Source organism: Silurus meridionalis, chromosome 17 (genome assembly GCF_014805685.1).
Source record: "Silurus meridionalis isolate SWU-2019-XX chromosome 17, ASM1480568v1, whole genome shotgun sequence".
Classification (NCBI taxonomy): domain Eukaryota; kingdom Metazoa; phylum Chordata; class Actinopteri; order Siluriformes; family Siluridae; genus Silurus; species Silurus meridionalis.
The window spans coordinates 15,867,478-15,891,258 of NC_060900.1; the positions used below are offsets into that span (position 1 = coordinate 15,867,478).

Genomic DNA, 23,781 nt, shown 5'->3' on the forward strand with positions numbered 1-23,781 from the left:
AATGCTTTCTTTTTGACTCTGCTCCACTAAAATGTTGACAACAACAAAAAAACACAGGCACAAATGTTTTTTTATCATAAAAGGAACATAAATTGGAGTCTGGGAAAGGAAAAAAGTCACAATGACATTTTCTGAAACAAACCTAATGATGGTGTACTCTGTTTAAGGCTCACCTAGTCATTTTGTTGCATGTTAACAGTAAGGTCAGCAAGAACTCACTGAACCAGTCAGCATGTCAAGGGGTGTGTGCACACAGAGACAAACATTTACACACAAACACGACAACATAGTGCGAGAAACAGGAAATGAGAAACGAGAAAGAACTTGGTAATAAGCGGTGTGTCCGTTTTGCAGAGATATACACGTAACTGTTGGTCTCGTTATGTGACATCACGGCAGCTGATGGCAGCTGACTCCTATTAAATGGCATCGGTAGCCATGTCATCAGTGCACAGACACATTTGAGTTAATTCCCTGGATTCAAAAACAAATTGTTTGAATTACCAGAATGCCAAGCACTGGATTTCTGCTCGACTTGTATACCTGAGGTGTGGTATGCATTATAATACAGTAGAAAATTTAGATGTGAATATTACATTGGATTTACTTTTATCCAAATATGTTCAATGTTCACTGTAAAGTATGGGGAAAATTATTGTTCACTAGGTCTAAAGATATTCTACTCATACTGTATGCTATCACTACACCCCTTTTAGTACTTAGTATAGTGTCCTGCACTGTCACATAATCTTGAATTCACATCATACTATATATAATGTATCTCCAGCAACTGCATTGTCCAGGTCATAGTTGCCAGCTCTAGAAAACTTGGAGTACAGTGAAACAGGCAGGAATACCCTGACTGGGACACCAATCCATTGCAGCATCAGGTTCACTCTTAAGGGCAATTTGGGTTTCAAATTTCCCAACAGGGAAGGCAGAGTACACTGAAGAAATTGGAGGATGCCCACACAGACATAGAGAAAGTGCAGAAAGCTATAGTCAGACAGTTACCTGAGCGCAGGATTGAACAGGAGACCTTGAAGCTGGGAAGTGGAAACACTACCTGCAGCTCCTGGTATATTTACCGACAGGGATAACCAATAGGGTCACCTGATTGCAAATTTATAAATATTTGCACATGGCAACTGTCTTACAACATGAATAAAAATACTTCCATGTGTTCTAATTCGTGTGCATTTTGACGAAGCAAAAGGAGAGAACAGAGAGTCCAGAAACAGGAAAAAAAAGAGGTAGAGAGAGGAAAGATGCTAAATACTGAAGTCCTCCATTCAGATATGGCTTTCAGAGAATCCCCATGTCACCTGACCCTAAAGTCGACCTGATGCACATCAGTGATATGAACCTTTTCACTTCATGTTTAAGTTAACAACTGACACATTTTTTTCCTACTGAGAGAAAAAAAAAAAAAAACGCACATACATACACAGTCGAACAAATGATGTGAGAAGCACAGGACAGCACAACACTGATGACACTGTAGCATCACAGTGGCTTGTTGGACAAAACAAGTACTTCTACAGAGCAGAATAAAACAGAAATACGTGATGGGACGTGTGGGGGCGAAAGGGCTCGAACGCCCCTTTTGTTGCTTTTTCATCTCTCGAATTCTTCAACCCTGCCACTCCATTGCTCATGGTTCCTCACATTTTTATTCCTTTCTCATTAGCACAAAGAAAGGTATCTGTCCATGTCAGAAAAGTGGTAGGATGCAGGTGGCATGCTAGTGCAAAGAAAGGAAGTGTTTTTGTCTGTTTTGTTTAGTTAGTTTATGCCTTCAGTTCAGTCAAAGCATGTTTTCGAGTCAACCTGCTGAGAACTGAGTCTGAGATCCAACATCCATGCTGATGAGCGTTTATCCACGGCTTCCTGCTTGAAGTAGATGGCGAGAGAACAGACTGCAGACCAAGGTACTGCTGGTTACCTAGAGGAAGGGCTACTGCATTCAGAAGCAGGGCAACAGAACTGATGGGCGATGTCATCATCATCCTCTTCTCTACCAGCCGACAGGAGGATGGGCAGAGAAAGGTAGAGAGAGAGAGACAGAGATTCAGACACATAGAATGGATGAGTGGAGTAATATGGTGAATATAGTGAAAGGGAGATGAAGCATGGACTGGAAATGAATGTATTTGTATGTAAGAGATGATAGAGATGACAGCAGAATGGTCACTGCTCTATGATTTGGCCCCAAAGCAACTGATTGTTTTGTTAATATGCTAATATACTGTGATTTCTAAAAAAGTAATTTGTCTCAAAACTACAAGTTCATTCTGACGTGATCGTGATAACACCGTACACCTTTCCAAGTCAAAGTGCTTATTGCTGCATAAACAAGAACAAGTATCATAATGTAATTAGCTAAAAGTAACAATAATAAAATATTAGAAACCCTCATTTAGCAGCCGCTGTTGACCGAATAGCAGTAGCTTCACTACGCTAGGTTGTAGCTCGGTGGTTAAGGCATTGGACTTTGAATTGGAAGGGGCACGGATTCAAATCCCACCACCACCAAGTTGCCACTGCTGGGCCCTTAAGCAGCGCCTGCTCAGTTGTAAATCGCTCTGGATAAGGGTGTCTGCCAAATGCCATAAATGTAAATGTACGCTACTGTACTTAAGTACATCTATATTTTTATTTTGGAAAACTTTCATTTTAATTTACATTTTTATATTATTTTTGATGTATAAAACTTTCTTTCGGCTTCTCCCATTATGGGTTGCCACAGCGGATCCTCCGCACATTTGATTTGGCACATGGTTTACGCTGGATGCCCTTCCTAACGCAACCCTCCCCAATTAATCCGGGCTTGGGACCGGCACTGAGAGTGGCTGGGGATGGTTCCCTGAGCGGGGATCGAACCCGGGTCGCAGCGGTTAGAGCGCTGCATCTTAACCACTAGACCACCAGGGAACTTATTTTGATGTATAATTTTTTTTTTAATCCACTATTATTCAGAGAAACACGCTGTTTCTCTCAGCTTCTTGAAGTACTTTTAGTACATAAGTGCGCTAAAAAGCAAACACTTTTGTACATTTAATCTGGCAGAACTGTAAAAGGAGTACTTTTACTGGAGGGATCATTTCGAAGGATATTTTTACCTTTACTCAAACAGCAGTGATAATGTGAATTGTACAGGGAAGATTTGCTTCAACTGACTTTACATTCAATTTATTTTTTTTGAGCGGTACAATTTATTTAGTATCAAAGAATGCGATTCTTACTTAGACTCGTGCTTCATTATTATTTAAACACAGCTGATGTGGCGGCCAGGCCTTTATTTTCAACATCACAATGAATCAAATTTAAAGTAATGTTTCCTTTAAGGTGGCCTTTAGGGTGGCATATAACGGCTATTTTCAAAACAGACCTGAGTGGGGTTTTGTCTTATTGATTTTAATCTTCCTGTGCAGCATCTCAAACTAACATATTAAAAATCGAATTTGATGTTCCATGTTTGCGATGATATTAATCCTTAATCTCAGTGCTACAATATTGTTTTTCACATCTCAGCTCTCTCCCGTCTCCGAGCACAACCGGCAGTCACAGTGTTTGGGTAGATCACAGAGGTGGCACTGATCCGCTATCCAGTGTTAGTATCAAGCTGTTACCTACAGAAAATGCTAGATGGGTGGAAAAATATGGATTTGATTCTATAACAAATCTAGGCTGAAATATCGCCAACATTCGCTTGTAATACAATGTAAAAGGATGCAAATTAGGTCACGCAATAACAAAACAAGCCACCCAAATTCTCCCAAAAACAGAGAGTATCTAGCCTTTTAGTAAAGAATGTGCGTAGGATGCTATCAAATCATCTGTAGTCAAGAACAAAAACAAAAGCGAGCGCTGGCCCTAGCAGATGTAACCTAACGAAGCTCTTACAGAAGCAAATTGTGAATAGTATCAGCAATTTGTCTGCGATTTTGATACCAGGGTTAAAAAAATTGAATGCGTTAATATGCCATCTGTAATAAACCGAGCTACATTTACTTGTTTTCAAAGTATGTAACTATCTACAGTGCCTTGATTAAGTCTTCACTGGCTTCTCTGACTTTTACTGCATGGATTTAACTAACTGCAGTTCTAAAAATGAATTCTGTTCTATGGAATATTAATACGTTGTTGAATATTCCATGGGATTTTTTTTTTTTTAAACCCAGGCCTAAGTTGCTAAGTTTCCAGGACTGTTTTGATAACTCCTTGGTCTTCCCGATGCTGTGTGTTCCCTTACTTATAATCTCAACCTGGAGACTTCTAGAAACCTTTGTATTTACAGTATACTGAGATCCCCTGACACTTTAATTGCTTACAGATAAACTCCATCAAATAATTACGTGACTTTTGATTACATCTGCACAAGATCTATTTTACTTCAGCATTACCATTTTTGAATTTTAATTCGTAAACAAATTTGTGTGGATTCATGATATATATATATATATTTATTTATATTGTATATATTTGTATTACGCTACAAAACGTGGAAAGGCCATGTGGGTGAATACTTATTCAAGACACTGTATGATGCTAAATAAATGTAACAAAGAAATACTGATCCTTTATTGATAAAGCACTTAGCTAAACTTTATTCCAATAAAGCAAGTAATACATTTTTCCAGATAATAATTTGGAATTGCTGTTTACATTCCCTTCTAAAAGGTCATGTGATTTGATGAGTCGATAATTATACTCGATAAGTGTAGCTATGTCAGCTTGTTCTTACTGCACTCGATGTGAGGGCTCGTCTCTAATACTCGTCAATCGAGATGATACAGTACTAACAATGCTTGTGTCATTAACGGAGGGAGGACGTTTAAGTGCAAGTGGATGATTGTGTTGTACACAGTAATGACGCACCACTGCTGTTCTGGATTTTTGGACGGTGGATTTGAGAAAAGACCAGGATCATTAAAAGTGGATTTGAAAAAAACGCTGGTAGAAGATACTGTGTTCCATCCCATTTTTTCCCCCCCAGCACAAAGCTGTGCTAGCCATCACATCCACCAGGTGGCAGTCCTACATCATTAGCCACTTAAACTCCACCAAGGTCTCCTACATTCTCCTACAGCTGCTCGAATCCAAAACCCTCAAACCCAAAAGATTCCTTAATTAATATCATTAACGAAACGCTCAAAATGGTGTACATAAATATTGAATTATAAAATATCTATCAGAAACATATCAATCTACATAAAAAAAAAAAAAAAAAAAAATATATATATATATATATATATATATATATATATATATAAAAATATGATATAATAACAGGCCAAACTGAGATACTTGTAGAAATGATTAAATGACAGAGACAGAGATTTATGACTGGATGGGTCATGCAGTGACAGCATGTGGGAGAATTCAGAGTGGGCTAAAGAAAATGTGTGTGTGTGTGTGTGTGTGTGTGTGTGGGAGCAGGGAGTGTCATGTCCGCTGTGATGTGTATCTGTGTGTGATTCATGCCTGAAGTGGTGGGAGGTACTGTATTCAAGTAGCTGGTATCAGGATGTAGGCATGTGTGCACGAGTAGGTGCGTTGTTTTGCAAACTAATTTGGGCCGCTGTTGTTTATGTGTGGATGGAATAATTGCACGCCAGGGACCGGAGACACCAAAGTAAAACATTGAAGCGCTCATTAACTGAGTGGCTCACCTCAGCATCTTCATGAAATCACAGGAAGAGAACAAGATCTCAAGGTTGAAATCTGGATATTGTATAACATTAAGAGAGTTTCTTAGCTGAAAAGGGAAAAAATCCACCCTGAAACACAAAATTTGCCAGTTGGTGGTATTCTTATTTGTGCTGAGAAGTTAGTGGTTGTGTATAGAAGAATACTGCTAGCACAGTTATAATAATACGTTTAGAAACAAAATGCATTTTCTTGCCTCAAACATACTAAAAACACACATTTACAGCTTCATTGCTTCCAACAACTGCGTCTCAAAGTCCCTCACAGTTATGGTGATGTACAGTGAGACTCTACTCGACTAGTCAGTGATCTACGGTGCTGTCAGTATGAAAGCATGCATAAAGCTTCGGAACCCTATCTGTTCAGACATTATAGAGATGAGGAGGTGACACCTAAGCAAAGGACTATATGATTTACAGTGCTGCTGCTCACTTTCTTTAAATAAAGATTAAGTAAAGGTGAAATCCTAAGTTAGCCGTAAGGCATTGTGGGTAATGTAAAAAAAAAAAAAGTGAAATAGATAAACGCATCAGTGAAAAAAGTTTAAACCTACAAGGAGTTTATTACAAAACTTTTTGGATTCAACTATGCCTCAAATATTTATCATGAAAATAATTATGGAAATTGTTCAGGGTGGATTTTTCCTTTTTACCATCAAACAAACATTAATGTTAATAGTAATAGAAGTAGGGGTTTAAAAGTATTTCTATTATTGTCTTGTAATTGTCCTATAAAACTTTCTAGTAAATCATTTTACAGTTGGAGTTCAGGTTAAGGATAATTAAGAAACAATTGTATATTTATAAATATGCGTAAGGACATGTTAATACATGTGAATTATAAATTGAAAATGAACTGGACAAACAAATTAGGGTTTTGGGTGCTATTCAGTGCAATTGTTTATATATATATTCTTTATACATATAACTTATATAATATATATGTAGTGATAGGAGAGGACTCTGGGGTTATTAGAAAGGCACTCTGGTTATTGTAGATCTCAATTGTCTGGAGAGTTGGTCCTACATAAGCAGAGGAGGATGATGATGAGGAGTGAGTTTTTAGGCAGGTGAAAAGAAAGATGCAGGGTGTAGGGGAACAGAGGGGGTTATTTTTTGGGGGCTCTGGCCCTTACCTTGCCTGCTCCGGATGCCGGGCAGGGGGGAGGGCATGGCATGGCGGCTTGGGCAGGAGAAGCCGCGCGGGGCAGCAGTACTGGTGCTGGCTCGAGTGGCTGTTTGCGCTCAGACTGGTGTGGAGAGAGGTAGTAGTAGTAGCAGGAGGAGAAGTAGCAGGAGTGGTGGTGGTAGGATTGGTACAACTAGTAGTACAGGTGGAATAGGGTGGTGACCTGACAGAGAGAGAAAGAAAGCAAGAGGGAGAGAGAAAGTGAGAGAAAGAGAGAGAGTGAGAGAGAGAGGAAGAAAGAGGGGAGAGAGTACAGAGGAGATGAAAGAAATAGACACCGGAAAAGAGAAAGAGAGAAAGAAGGAGAGAGAGAGTGAGAGAGAGAAAAAGAGAGAGAAAAAGTCAAGAAAGAAACAAAAGGAAACAGACAACAAAGACAGCCACATGCATACAATACAAACACTTTAGCAGCAGCAGTAGAAGCACAGTTAGGCAGCATTATGTAGAGTTATGTAGTATTATGTTACATCTAATGTTTTAATGGAGTTATACAGACGCAAAGTCACAGTTATGAAGCAGTTAAGTATGGAGTGTGTAGGATTTTGACCTAGAGTGATCATTTATTAATAGGTAATACTTAGTGCACTTTATATACTTACATTTCACCACTATTGACCACAAGAGAACAAAACTCAACTACAAACTGTTACAGTTATCATCAAAATGGTGCATTCGGATAAGAAAACAATGAATGGAGTGGGGCAGAGTGGTGTAAGCAATAAAAATCCAATAATGAATAATAAATCAATACACTGAGTAAACTATTGAGCTATTTCTTCAAAAACACTTCTATGAATTATACATGTCAGAGAACTTATACGGATAAAGGCACAAAGAATAAAAAAAGCCCCCAAAAAAGACAGCATTCATAAGGAAAATCAGAATGAACTCGGCATTAAAAAATCATGAAGAAAAGTAGGGTATAAAGTGTTAACCAAGGCTCAGGTTGAGCAACGTAATTACATGTTTATTTAAGGTGCACAGTAATTACATTCCGACACATGCACCCACACCTCCATGCAATTATGCATGAGCTCGGTTAGATATACGCAGAGCGGCCTATGGAAATTAAGTCATATATTTCTCATTTCAATAAAGCAATGAAGCATCTATAAAGTGTGGAGAAACCGTTGATTTAAAGTATATAAAAGAATTGCTTTATAGTATTATAATAAAACTGTTTTTTATTAGGATTTAAAAAACCTGGTGAAATTAAACTACTGGCAGCTGAGCAGTATGTGGATTGATTTTGTCCAGCTGTTTACTGGTGTAAAATTAGACCATTAGCCCCAGACACCGTGTTACCCATTCTAATAATATCTGTCGAAATGTCCAAAGCTTACATTTAATACACAACTGCTGACCAAAAATCCTTTTCTTCATCTTCTACGTATATAATTTATTAGATTATGCTCATACTAAACAATGACACATCAAAAACAGTGACAGCGGCATAACTTGCTAAAGCAGACACAACGACACACAAGACAGGAGGGGTAGAGGAGGAGAAAAGGAATGCCAAATTAAACCTGGGACACAAGCAACAGAAACATAAAATAATAAGAGAGAGCCCTATGGGGAGGAAGAGTGAGAAGAGAGGAAGAGAAAGAGAAAGAGAGGAAGAGCAGGCGTGAACGGACGCGCTTTACAGGGAGGGAATGATGACTGGGTGGGCAGAGGAAAGAGATGGGGAGATGCAGGAAATGAGTTTTCGAGTGTGTCCAGGCTGTAGAAGCGGGGCATCCTCGGTTCGGCTTGTGGAGAAAACAGGAAGGTGATTAAAGAAAGGGACCTAGAGGAAACTAACTGCCCGTTTTATGGTAGTGTTTTCAAATGATTTGTCAAGAGGAAGCAAGTGGAAAGCAACTACAATATTTCCTAAAGCACCTGCAGTGCTGTCCTGCCATTCAGCTGGTCTCTTGTGGTTTTACATTAGAGCACAGTCACGGTAAAAAATGAACGTCGTCGGTACTTGATCAAAGTGAACTCGGGAGGAGAGATTTCTTGAAGCGTTGTGTTTCTAATAAGCAAAATCTGCATTTACATAACATCTAACAAATGTTCTGAACAACTACACAGACACACACACATACACACTCACAAATGTGTCCGCCTACCGCAGGGAATTTCTCCTCGTGACCTCGCAAAATGAGAAATTTGGAGTTCAGACAACCGCAGTGCTCAAGCATAAAAACTCTTTATCATTTGATGCATAGATCAGAAATAATGGTCCTTCTGAAAACGTTCTTCAAAAGAGAGCTATCCGTGAGAGACCGCCAGATGTCACACATTACTATTAATCAAACATGGTTTGAACCTTTCCTACCAGTGCTGCCTTTTTGAAAACAGGTTTGGAATGGCAACAGGTGTAGCCTCTTACAGAACACACACACATTCACCTGGAGGCCCATTCGGTCTGCAAAACCAGGTAATGATTTTGTGATGATAGCCGTGTTTAGATGTTGCGTATAAAAGTCTATTCGCTGGTGCGTCTACACATGCACTGTTTTCAGTCATGCTATCACTATTCTCCTCCAGTCGCATTATCTCACTACACCCTGCCTCTCCATGCGTAGTATTCCTGGTCCATTTTTCTCTCATCACTCACTCGCCATTCCCTTCCTTCTCTTCTTTCTCTCCCTCTCACTCTCTCCGTCGCCCACTCGCTTCTTCACGTAAACGCACTTGTGATAACTCTCCACGTTCCCACAGCAACCATTCTCTAGCTGAAACCCAGGAGAGAGAGAGAGAGAGAGAGGCAGAGGAAGCTGGAAAGGGAGGGAGAAAGTGAAGAAAAGAAGAGAAAGGGGAGGCAAAGGAGAACTAGAAACAAAGCAAGGCCGCTTTCAGATACAATATACATACAACTACATTAACATAAAAAGTGATATGAGTCTTTTGCCAATGGCATCATCACCACTGGAATTAAGGAACACTGCTGTTTAAACACCAGAATGCATAACATCCAAATCAGTGGAGGAGTTCATCTTCCATTTTGTATCAGTCAGTTCCTCTGATCTTCTTTGCTATACACTGTATTAGCAATTCGTTTGAGGTAGACGACCTAGGAGATTTTGATTGGCCTGTTATGGAGCTCTGACCTCAACTCTGCCGAACACCTTCAAGAAAATTTGAAACGCTGACTGCACCCCAGGCCTCCCCACCCTACATCATTACCCAATGATGTACATCATTACCCAACTTAACTAACACCCATGTGGCTGAATTAGCAAAATCTTCAAACCATACTTTGAAATCTAATGGAATATCATCCCAGAAGAGTAAAGGGTTATTATAACAACAAATAGGGACTAAATGTGGAATAGAATGTTTAAAAAGCACATACAAATCTTGTGGACAGATATCCACAAGTTTTTGTCCATATAATTAATAACTCAAACAACATTTATAAGCACCACTTATGGATGTAATCTGATTAAATCACATAAACTCAATAAAACAAATATTAAGATATTTTACTGGAATTCTCTCAGGAAAAAAAGTTGTCATGTTCTTATTTAGAAATGTTATCTAAGTTTATCAGATACATATGCTGCATGCTTAAATATTATCACTAATTTGAATATTAAATATATTGGATTTCACTGTTGCAAGGTATTAATCAGTAGAGAAGTCAAACTTTTCCCAGTTTATTAAATGCACCATTAAGTTAGTGGTTAAGATGCGGTGCTCTCACCGCTGCGGCCCGGATTCGTTTCCCGGTCAGGGAACCAACCCCAGCCATTAGGGTTGCACAAGCCTCAGTGCCGGTCCCAAGCCCGGATAAATGGGGAGGGTTGCGTTAGGAAGGGCATCCAGCGTAAAAACATGTGCCAAATCCAACATGCGGATGATCCGCTGTGGCGACCCCTAATGGGAGAAGCCGAAAGAAAGGTTTTTTTATTTTTTATTAACTGCAACATTAAATACCATTAAGTACCATTAAATGTACCATTAAACATAGCAAAAGCCTTTATCAACCAGTAGAGAGAACGGAGATGTTAGTTTAAATCTGATGAAAGAACAATGAAAAGGTATAAAGGAGGCTGTCATATCACAACATTGACCGAACTGCTGAAATGTTTGGAAGTTTTGGTCACTTCTGACATCTGCTTGGTCTATGGGGTAGGGTACCTCACTGGTTAAGATGTTGGAATTTGAATTGTAAGATCGTTAGTTCGAACCCCAGCACCAACAGGCCTCAAACTGCTCAGTTGTATAACTGAAATAATTATAAGTCACTCAGGATAAAGGCCATCTGCCAAATGCCATAATTGTAAAGGAAATGTGGCAAAATATAAGTCCTTTCTCTCACAAAAAAAACAAAACCCAAGTCGGCTAAAATCACCCCAAACCACAAAGCAAGAAGTGTTATGGTCTGAGTAGACCATGGTCAAATTTCTGGGCATAATTCGAAAACAGCTTCGAAAACACCATAACTGCGTTAAATAATGCTGTTGGCTGCAGCGAGTTATGTAGATGCCTCTACTCATAGAACTAGGGCTCTAGTCAAGATCATGTATAGCTGCAAATAGGATATGTACCAATATCTCTTTTTGGTACATACCCTGCAGGTCTGTTAGAAAAGCTGATGGAGAAAGAAATCACCTTTGGGTTTGGATAACGATCCAAAAGACAAATTCAAGTTAACAAAAAATAAATAAATAAAACGAATACAAGTCAGTCAGAGCACAAATCAAAATCCTAACAAGAACTGTGGAATGGTTTGAAGAGCGCAGTGCACAGACAATTCCCTCTCAATTTGACAGATCTGGAGCATTTTTGAAAGGAAGCATGGAATTAAATTGCCAAATCGAGATGTGCTAAGATGGTAGACTCTGAGTTCTGTATTACATGCAGAAGGGTGTATTAACATGTACAAGCTAAGGGGTGAACAGGCCAAAGCAACCAGTTTACTGCCATTTTTTTCCTTCCCAAAAATAGAAAAAGGTCTCGCATGATCGAATTTAACGTCATTCGAAAACATCTGCAAATTTCACAGGGGTGTGTATATTCACTTTATACCCTTTTAGACCAAATGCTCGGCTTGCACTTATGGCATCTACCAGCAGACTAGGATGCTAAAAAACTTGCTTACTTTAGCCTAATAATTATATATTGTGTGTGCAGGTTTGGTAGAAAGTGTTAATCCTTACACTCCTGGACTGTGTGATAGATTGATAGCGGCAGAAGCCTTCGCAGCAGCGAACAATCAATACCTTCATCAAATCATCTGAGCTGAACCAACAATTGCTATTGATAGCCCTGCGATTAAAGAAAATGACTACGGTATCATCGATATCGGTGTGCTCTGAACTCGAGCAGAAAATGGTGCGTATTCTAAAGAATTCTATAAAAATTGCGTCATGTAAAACCGTCTTTAAACAAACGTCCGTATTGCTATGCAACACAATATGTCAATTGTGGAAGGAAACATTTGTACATTTAAATTCACTCAGAGGCCAAAGCCCTGGTTAGCAAAACCCTCAAGCAACAGCAGATATTAGATCAGTTTTTATTGTCATTTTAATTAAAAAAAAATGTGTTGACACTTTATATTAAATTCAATAGACATCTCCTGAATGTATTCTTCATATTTACTATTAGCACACTAGATCATTTTGCACAGAGCTGCACTGTTATAATCATACTGAACATGTATCCATTAACAGGATGTGGTAACATTAGACCATTGATCATATCTACAGGTGCACTACTGAATGACATTGGCTCTCTCACATTCTCTCTTTCTTTCTCTCACACATACACACACACACACACACCCACACACACACACAATCTTTTCTCACCGCCCTGGCTTGGACAGAATGATGTATTGTTGTGGGATGACTGCAGTTGCCTCTGTGTTGCAATGAGAAGGATGCTGAGGGGAGGCTCATACGAGAGCCTCCCTCTCCGAGCTATTTTTTGTCCCGATAGCCAGTGGAGAGCAAGCATAAGCACATACAATCCCATCCAGTTAAGTATGGAACGGCTGGATAAGATCACGCCAGCAATTTCATTAATCACTGCCGACTCTTTATTACGTTCCTTTTGTTCATAATAGAGCGCAAAGTGTAATTCAGGCCACAATGGCGGAGCATAAAAGACGTTTATGCAGACAAAAAACCTGACGAAGCTCCGATTTATTATAAAACACTGTTCCTGAAAAGAACAATTCGATTTGCATATCAATATGAGCAAAAAACGGATGGGGGACGCAAGGACGACAACTGGGTGGGCCTGATTAGTTCGAAACGTGACATCATTTGTCCTTGTCCTCAAGTGCATGTCCTAGCCTTGTCCTAGTGCCATGTATGGTGATAATGTGTGCTGCATAAATGTGTTGTCCTAGGGATGGAAAACTCAGACACTCAGACACACATGTATGTTTCACGCTGCCAGTCTCTTTCTTTCTCTCTTGCACATGGAGAAATAAAGAGAGAAAAGCGAGGTATGCATGCAACTTTTTTTTTTTCTTCTTTTTAAGCAATGCGCTTCATCTACAGTTGTTGCTATGACAACCCGTCATTTATCCTTCAGATGCATGGTTCATTTTCATCCAAGTGAGCTGTCCTACACCTATTACAGAGCAAAGTTACTCAGAACTAACCATGTTACACTCTAGCTTCATCTACGCAATGAAAATAAGTCAAAGCCATAATGCAACGGTTGCACCACAACTCCAAGGGATCATCACTTAATTATGCAGAGAATAAAATAAGCATCTAGCTGCCGAATGTCTTAGAGTCTATCTGACATTTTATCAATATAATACCCACAAGAACCACCCCCGAAGCTGTATAATAGCCGATGTGTCATATTGAATCTGCAAGCGGGCAGCACAGGTTCAGCAGTACAGATATATAAACATATATTTAGGCATTGCACATATATACTAGGCATTGCACGGTACAGCTAATATAGTGTCTCATAACTGACACGTGAGCTTAGACGATACCTTGGTAGGTTGTGTAAATTTTAGTCTTTCAAGCTTCTGGCACTAAATTTTTTAGACTGTGTCGATATGACTATGACCTTCAGGGTCGCAACTCATTACTCTAGTCTAAATGAAGGTGCTCCAGCATAAAAGGTAATCAGTCATTATAATCAATTTCTCATATTTGACTCAGGATTAGCCACTGCCAGGAGGAAAAGCGTAGTCCATCTTCCTGTAGGAGTCTAAATATATGTCATCCGGCAGCATGAAGGCTACGGTCTACGATCTCGTCTACGCAGGACAAAAGGAGGAAATGGAGGAACGAGAGAATTCAAAGGGTCGTTACAGACCTGTGTTTGTTGAAGTCTCCATCTGGCCTGCAGATCCAGCAGGGCGAGGGGTGGTGAGAAGGACAGGAGAGAGAAAAAGGAAGCAAAAAGAGAGTCACAGAAAAAAAGGAAACACAGAACATGCAGAGATAAGTGGAGGGAAAGGGATCAATTGTTCAACACAAACAGGACAAGAGAAAACATCTGTAGCATTTGTAATCATATACAATATGATATAATACAAAAGCCTCACTCTATAAACATAAACACATACTGGAGTATTACCTGTAATAGGCTTAAACCTCATCTGACAAAATATACGACATAAAGGATTAGAAAAGAACAAACATTTCACAATCTTTTTTTACCATTCATAAAACTGGACTGTAATTATTATGTACTGTTTAAGTTTATAGCTCCAAATTCTCATATCTTGTATTTGTAATTAGTTTTAAATTAACGTATTACCCTACCAATATGCCCCTAGAAAACAAAAAGATCAAACACCTCTGAAAATGCCAGAATGGTCCGTGAATTCTGTATCTAAGAATTTCATCATCTCACCTACATCCTCGAGTTCATGGTGTCTCTTAACTGATCCCTTTGTGCGGTTATTACTTTTGTTTATACCTGCCTGCTGTATTTTCTAACTAAGCTACTAGATATAAACAATTACTTTGCATAGTTTAATATGAACCACCGCAACACCTTGACCAGGCAGCTACTAAGGATAAACGAACAAACTCACTAAATGCATTACACAGAGCTGCACTTTCACATTAATGTAAATAAACCTGGTCTCTTTTTGTCTCAGAAGCTTCACATCTGAACACTCACTTACACTTTTTCCATCGCGTTCTGTACGAACAACGCTAGCCTCAACATTCTGCCTCACAGCTACTAGATTAAGCGTATATATTTCAGCAAAGCTTCTCTTTAAAGCAGTTGAAACTGTACTGGAAGCTTAGTTTTAATGACACTCACTTCAATGCTGAACTGACCTGAATGCTTCAAGTGTTGCATCGAAATAGCAAAGTCCCTGATTTATATGTTCCATTAAGGGCTTATTATGACAGCATCTCCAACGCTCAAACCTCTGACACCCCGGTTATTATTCACTGCCTCCTATCCATGACAGTAATTGGCACTTATCAATTGGACAAATGTAATTAACGCAGGAAATGCTAATTATTCTCCAACTCAAAGTAGTATCACAGATCACCGTTATGTGTGCATAGAGTAAAAAAAAAAAAAAGGAAAGAAGTACACCTTTTTTAAAATTGACTAGTCTGTGGAATGATTTGAACAACTAGTCGACTAATCAGCTGAAGCAAGCTCAGGTGTGTATAGATAAGCAGGCTTAGCATCCTGCTCACTCCGGACCGGTCTGACAAATTTATTGGGTGGATAAATGTGTGGACAGGGCATACAGGCTTTCGGTAACTAATATAGGTCTGCCTTTTCTTCTAATAATAGCTATAACCTTTTATTATGCCAAAAGCCACCAGGATTGAGAGTGTGATAGATTTAGCACAATAACTAGAACGTTGCTCACAGAACCCGATTTGCTTTAAAAAGTTATTGTTACAAAGACCAGTTCTTTGATGGTTGCAGAGATTGTAATGAATTATTTAGAGCCCATTTCAGCATCAAATGCTCTTAATTAACAAGAGCCAAGTACAGAATTATTGGAAAAAAGAGGTTTGCCTGAGGCAGAGTGGCTACTGTCAATATGAGAAACACATGATCTAAACCCAAGCATGTGAACAGTGATACACCTCAAATATATTCTTTTTGATATAACGATTAAAAATACACAAACCGAATTCTCGAATCTGATTGGTCAGTCGGTATCGATTAATATTCTATAACAGAAGCCCTGCAATAACTTACAGGTTTATATGAATGTGCTATCAATGTTATATTTTCTAGCATGACAATTCATTCAAAGTGAATTGCATTATTGGCTCATTTAATCTTATCCTAATACAGCGGTGTCCCGGGGTATGTTCTAAGACAATTCGAAAAGGTTTCGGTTCCTATTGATCACAACTGCTCTGCTCGCTTGTTAAAATTTCAGATACTATTATATTGTGCCTAAACAGCTGTCACCCTCTTTTAAGAACATTTGCATTTATGCAGATTTATGTGAAAAATTCTATTTGAAGAAAAAAAAAAAACGACTTATTCAAAACCTATTTGTTGAGCAATGTTGCTGGGCGACAACAAACCTAGCCTGTAAGCAAAACCGAAAGAGATATTCAAGATATATCAATACAGTAAGGTTTTACCTTTTCTCTTTGCATTACTCAAAATATATGCTGGATGTGGCAGCTGATTCTCGGTTCATGTTTACTCATTTGCTTAATTCTGCCACAGAACTGTTTAGAGCTTCTGGCTATTTCACCCCATCTCGAATCAGCTGCTGTTAAAACCCCAATGATTATTATTTTTTTTTTCAAGAGCAAGGAATATTTAATTGCTTTGGCATTATGATAGAGCTCTGTCTTGGCTTGTTGCCTGTATTTTGGCTCAGCAACAGTTTTCTGAAGATCATTTTTGGAATATGAGGGTCTTAACAAGCGGCTTTGGCTTGTAACAGTGTTACACTGGAATAAGCAATAGACATTTTCACATTCCTGTGATCAACAAATATCCTGTAGCACTGAAGGGAGATGGCTGGACTTGTGTTTCAATTTCACAGACCTCTCATTTATAAAAAAAAAAAACAAAATATGAGGGAGGGAGGAATAGAGAGAGAAAAATAGAAAAAGAAGAAATGATGCCCATGTCCCCTGTGAATGTAATGCAAATCAGAGAAAAGGGTCACGTGGTCTACCATCTGCTCAGTACAGAGGGAGGGATAGAGGATGAAGAAAGAAAAAAAAACAGAAGATCATGAAATTATGTAAAAAAAAAAAAAAAAAAAAAACAGCATTTTTCTTCAATGAAGTAGCTAAACCACTACACAAATCCTATCCATTAGGAAGCTAGGACAGGCCTGCGATTAGCATTTATAATTTTATGTGTTCAGGTGCTGTTGATGCTAGCAGTGCCACGGCTAAAGGAACAGATGGACACAGCAGCACACAGACTGAGTCAGTCCTGGACCGGCTTTGCGTCTGCAGGCTTAAGTAATGAGACACCGATATACAGTATGTAACTTACTACTTACTATGCATCAGAGAGCTGGAATACAGTATACATTTATCCAACTCCCAGTGTGACAAATAGAGTAAAGCAGCAAAGTGTGTGGATAGAAAAAAACAAAGAGAGCTCAGAGAAAGAAAAAAAAAAGCTTTCTCATGACCTTTCTGGCATTCTCTTACAAACAAATGCTCACTTACATTTTCTCTTTGCCTCTATGCTCCCACACAAGCACAGTCCACAATCTGACACTGCAGTGAATATTAATCACAAACTCTCCTACACAACCAGCATCAGGATTCATGCGAATCCACAAAATGGCCCCACAAGTCCTCTTGAAGAGCAAAGCCTTGGCTTCTTCCTACAGAATAAACTATGCACCATGCCCAAAATACACATGAAAAGGGCACGAACTTCAAGCTGAAGTGATCAAATGTTGGAGGAAAAATTAAATAACAGCTTGGGGGGTTTAAAAGCATGAAAGCAAGGCAAGATGGCTGGAGTGGCCAAGATAGTGCCTTCAGAGATTTAACCTGCTCAAGTGTCTTACTGATAAAGAGAATTCTTCCAATATATTGCTTCACCTAATAAACCTTAATTGTTTTACTATATATTTGAAAAAGCTCAAGAAAGCTCAAATGTCTGTTGCTGTCTTCCCTGCTGATGTATTTCTTGGATTTGATGAATTCTTGTCGCCCGAGCATCGGCAATGCCTTCACAATAACTAATCCTGTTGTTACATTGTTTACTTGTTAGCTAGGGGTAATGCAAAAAGAAATAGGCAAAAGGATGGTGAAAACAATGAGAGGATAGTGAACACTGACAATAATGAGCTCTGATGCTCAATATTATTTTTGAATCTTCTAGTCTGAGGTAAAACTACAAGGCACCATCTTTGTACAAAAACTTATTCAGCTTAACATAGGCTAGCTACCAATTTAGGCATCTCTAGCAGGTACAGCTAAATTATTTAGCTTTTTTTTTTTTTAAATAGGATATAGTTACTAACTATAGTTATCAGATATAGAATGTCTTGTCAGGTGTATAACTAGTATATAACATAGTATTGTGTTGCTTATTAACATTTTAAAGCTCCAGCTAACGATTGGTGTCACAGTGGATCCTGAGCCAAATACCTTGTACACACATTCATGCCTAGTGGCAATTTCATGTATCCAATTTACCTATTACCACTTTTCAGTTGAGATGAAACCGGAAAATTCAGGTGAAACCCACTCAGAACATGAATCAGACAGTAACCTCAGGATCAAACAAACCAAGGACCTTGTGAGAGGCAACACTACCTGCTGTACCTCCGTAAGCTCAGCTGCTGCTTTTTAATTCAAAGGTTTATCTTTGGATATGGAAGTTAAAATGTTGTAATGCATTGTTGTAATGTAAAACTACACAGTTCAATACTGCCTGATTTATTGCTTAACAAATATTAGTTCCCACCTTAAAAGCCAACCCTGAATGTAACCCAATGAGAGTGTGGGGGTTTTTTGGGTTTATGTCAGCCCCGAGATTTTATTACATAAGCAGAAAAAAAAAAAAGAAAAGCACCCAACCTGGAGACAAAAAGGTGTGGTATTATCTTTTTAGCTTTAATCTGCTTAAACCCTATCTAAAATACTCTCATCACAGACTAATCCCAACACCTCTGTTTAATGTAATTCCCACTGCGGATTGCATGACTTTATGGATTTAGATGAACTCTGTTTGACTTGCTAACATCTGATTCGTCAGCATTGAAATTTGACTAGACATCATGTCGAAGGCTACTGCTAATTTTAAAAGATATTCTGAGGGTGAACTTAAGTGGTGGCAATTCACAGTGACTGGAGTAATCGAAATTTCTGATGCGCATTGCTTTCACCAAATGTGGGTATGAAATTCAGCTTTCCGGTTGCCATGGTAATCAAGTGTCCACCTAAATAGACTCTATGCTACAGACTCACAAAACCCAGTGCCTTGGAAACGTTGCATAACTCTTAGTTGGAACTAAAATCATACCTGCATAGACACAAAACTCCTAGCCTCGACTGAGGTCAATCTATCTGACAGCCGTCCAAACAGTGTTTAAAGTCACAGTGGCTGCATAGTGTCCACAGGTATGCAGCTGAGGAGCCTGCATGCTTATACTCACTGTCTCTGCAGAGTGGTGGCCGTGCCGGTGCTGACGCTCTCTCTGTGTCGTTCACTGTTCCTCTCGTTTTCTGTTGGGTTGGACCCAGTGGACAGGCCGCGGCTGAGGCGTGTGTGTGCATTGACGATACGCCGGTCTCGTGGAGGCACGGGTGGAGGCGGGGGAGGAGGGGCCGGGACAGGTGTGAGGTTAGGGGCTGGCACATTGTTGTGACTCTGGATGGGGTACACAGTGGCGGAGTTTTGAACATGTAAAGGGTGCCCGTGGGTCTGGTTGGAGGCTCCTAGTGGCGGTGGAGGCGGGGGTGGACATGGCTGCCTGTCCACCCGGAGATCCTTGTTCTCCTGATTGAGACGGTCCAGCTGCACCTCCAGCTCCTCGATGCGCCGCCGCTGTGTCTCCAGCAACTTCTGCTGGCTTTCAATGATGTTGTTGAGCTCCAACAAGTACTCCACAGCCCGATTAGGGCTCTCCGGGCTGCCCTGGCCCGTGTCCATGCTTAAGGAACCTTGTACTTCAGAACAGCTGTTATTATGCACTGCAGTATTTGGTGGAAAGGTTGGATTACAATCACCCCAAATGTGAAGGCTCTCCCCCCCACGTGATGCTAGTGGGGGGGGAGAGAGACAGCAAGCTAAGTACTGGCTGTTAGAGAGGAACTGAACAGATACACACTGTTTTTACTCTCCAAATGAATTCCCTTAGCGGAAGGAAACAGTTAAAGTGTCTGAATCATCAACATAGAAGATAATGAATGGGAATGTCTGAGTCAGCAGAATCTCAACCTTTAGAGGGACTCGCCATGCAACGACTTAAACAACAGTCGAGATAAATGCATTTCTGCAGTTCAACGATTCAGCGTCTTACCATGTCCGATTCTGGTAGCAGGGTGCTAAAAAAAAAGAAGTGGAACAGCCTCGCTTTCATCTGCGTCTCCAGCGCATACTGGCGTCTCCTTTTTGCTTCTCCAGCGTGGAGCTGAATGTCAAATGTCGCAGCAGTGCAGATGCTCGCTCGCCACCGAGCCTTCATGACTCATAGCGTGGAGAAGAGGATGGGAGACATTTTCTCGCTGAGCCATTCCCCCGGAGATTCTGATCAAAGGAGGGGGGGGGTTACAAAAGTTGGACCTTTACATCGCAGTGCTAAATTGGTTGACGTGCGCATGTCTTAATGGGACCGAGCCGCCTCTGCACCTCTCTCTTCTCCTTCTCTTCGCCTCTTCGTTCTCACCCTCATCAGCCGCTTAGCTGTCTCTATAGCGTTCAAGCCGCCCGTGCTCGTGCGCGCTGTGTCCACTCAGAACAACCATCTCAATGTCCATGTCCCACTCATTCAGTGGCACAAAGTAGCGCCCTGACCACACACTCAGGAACATCTGCATGCTCGAGAACCTACCTGTCACTACACATGACTGTCGCCTGGCTCTCTGCACTAGCAGCACTGTGGATTCTGACTCACAATCTCCCTCCAGGTGGACTCACAGCTCTCGTCGCGGTTCCCGTCATTCGTCACCAAACGCATGCGAATTCGAGACGCGCGTTAAACGTGTCCTAAACGTGCTTGGGTTCATTCTCCGTTTCGTCGTCGGTCATCCCCGAAATCTCCATATATGGCAAGCTCCATATACAGATGCATGCTCGTTTCCCGAAAGGTTGCATTAAAATGGCATGTTTTTAGGAGGCGTTACTATGTAACAAAGCGCGATTATTTCTCTTCATCACCTGACCTCTGTTAACACATTCGCCGAGTTATAACACAACACAATGACTGCATTTAGGCTACACGAATACACATTATACCCCGTTTCCCTAATCGGGCGCTCATCGGTTCACACACGCGCGTGCGCGCTCACACAACAAGCAGGAGGCGAGTCATTTCAGCGGCTCGGATCCTCCCTGAGGAAGCGCATGGGGAACAATTTCACATCAGCTTCGGCTCAGCGGTTCTTCTGGAGTCTGGATCGAGTCCCTGTGTTGCTGATGTTATGTGCTCTGCTCTGCACCTGCCGCCTCTTTCCGCCATTCAGCCTCCACCGCAGTGTCCACGCTATCCACATGCGTCAAGTCTCTCCCTCCACTCCACTCCACTCCCAACCTTCCTTTTCTGATTCTCACCTCATCACCTGTATAAGTTTTTTTTTATCCAATTCAAGTCCCACTCTCAAAGTAGACGAACATTTCGCCTTGGTTGAGGTTCTGCCCGTTTGTGATGAGTAAAATCTAGCGATACATATTTAGGGAAACTGGGCGATGTGCGGCGGCCATCTTGGATCCAAAAAGCCGTTTGACTCAGCGGTGAAATTTCTCCTCGGGCAGAGCCGCAATGAACACAGTAGCACATACACACACGCGCGCGCGCAAACAACTCAAGATGCAGGCTGCGTGGTGCATTGATTCTGCAGAGAAGGCAGTGGTTTCAAGTGGAGCAGTGTGAACTGCAGATTAGTCCCTAACCAAAACTCAGCATGTGAACTAGTTTAATTTCTGTATATTGATCTGGCGTAAAAAAAAGAAAAAGAAAAAAGGGTTCTTTTACAAGTTCACAAGTTGATACACATATTTGGACAATTCTTTGTTCCTTTCCCTAACCATAACTTCTTCTAAACTCAATGTAAATAATACTAAGAAAAGTCAAGTGAATCAAGTCAGGTCAAGGTTTATTCAATAGAGCACATGTTAACAGTGACGTCGTCTGAAAGTGCTTTACTAGTTATTTAAGCTATAACCAAGTTCATATGTATAATAACAGTAAAAGTAGTGACCCAGTAATGTCTATTATACATTATACTAACCAAATAATAAACCAATGTAAAAGCTATAAAAACACGTCTTCTAGAAAGATTTAAAAGTTGTTACCAAACAATAGTCACAATAAAAAGACTACCACAGAAAAAGGATGATGGCCTTTAGTTCATATTCAGATTTCACCTTTCTCTTCATTTTAAGCTAAAGTTAAATATTGTTCTCTCTTCTTTATTCTGTGAAGTAGCTGTGTGTGACATGTGAAGAGCCCCCTTAAATCCTCATCTCATTTGGAAATTCATTTGTGTATAATGGTTTTATAAGAATGATTTTGTAACTAATGTGAAACTAATGAAAACCCTTTCAAAAAAAACAAAAAACAAATTTGGATGTAAAAAAAAAAAGTGAAACCCAACCTCAGCTCCTGGAGCATGCTTAATTATACTGCTGTCGAATCATTTCTGTAATGTTGGCACTAGGAATTATTATAAGGTTTACTGTGTGATTGTATCATTTGGGATGAGTAGCTTGTCTTAATCCTCACACTTTTCCATCTCAGCAGTTCATTAGAACAGAACAATGTCTTTTTTCACCTGCTTTCCCTGTAACATTTAGCAAAACTAATAAATGTGTATTTGGACAAATTGTCTCTTCTTTGTCTGTTCACTAAGAATAATGCAATGCAATGTGTGTTCATGTAACAGAATGAATATGGGCAGAATGGAGTGTGTGAGAGAGAGCGAGCGTGATGAAGAGAGCAATACATTTCTGAATTTCTGATACACCCACACAATAGCCTTAATTATTCAGCTGCGGCTGGAAAAAAAAGGGGGGGATTTTGTCAATTCGTTTTAATGTCCTTTTCCTGTATTTGTTCATCTGTCTGTCCATCTGCCAGTCAGTCTGACTGTCTCTATGTCTGCCTCAGTAAAACCAGAAGGACCATGTGAAAGAACTATGGAAAAATCTCTCCTCTGAAATCTCTGGATTACTTACTTGTTCTCCCACTTCTGCAGTATCTGTCTTCCTGGTTCCTGTTTTGTTTTTTGTTGTTTTTTAGAAAGACAATTTTCTTTTATGTATTAATTTACAGGGAGATACATTAGCGTTTGATGTCATGCTCAGAATCTTCAACTGCCCAAGGTTTGCTTTACACTGAAGAGTCAGTCATTTGGTATTTAAATGTGTCTTGTAAATGTGGAGAAAAAAAAATCAAAGGAGAGAAAGAGGAATTTATTAGTAGCTGGTAAAATAAACAATTGAGCCTAGTATGAGAATAGCTGCAGTAAAATTGTGGATTAAATAGGTTCAGGCCTATGATCTTTGCTTTTATGTTACTAGGAGGAATATAACTAACATTCTCAACATAAAAATATTATACACACACACACACACACACACACACACACACACACACACACACACACACACACACACACACATACATTGTATTTCAACAAGGCCAATAAAAAAACTTTTAGAATACCCAATTAAATTCATGTACAATGGTGACCAAAAAATATGGCCACAGTGGCCATATTTTTGTCCACAGTGAACACAACTTTATCTTGTGAA

General features: G+C 39.9%; 1 protein-coding gene across 3 annotated transcripts in view; it reads right to left on the bottom strand.

The window, feature by feature from the left end:
* LOC124399462 (IQ motif and SEC7 domain-containing protein 2) overlaps positions 1–22,791 on the bottom strand; it is an 84,903-nt gene extending 62,112 nt beyond the window's left edge. Inside the window, exons 1-2 of one of the 3 annotated variants that reach the window (XM_046870364.1) lie at positions 19,463–22,791; positions 14,191–14,253 (exon numbers count right to left, since the gene is read on the bottom strand). In XM_046870364.1, coding sequence (XP_046726320.1) covers positions 14,191–14,253; positions 19,463–19,959 — 560 coding nt within the window. In that variant the 5' untranslated portion in view covers positions 19,960–22,791. The remainder of the gene's footprint in view (positions 1–14,190; positions 14,254–19,462) is intronic. The other 2 variants (XM_046870365.1, XM_046870366.1) reach the window with 2 other exon arrangements.
* Between the last annotated feature and the right edge of the window lie 990 nt (positions 22,792–23,781).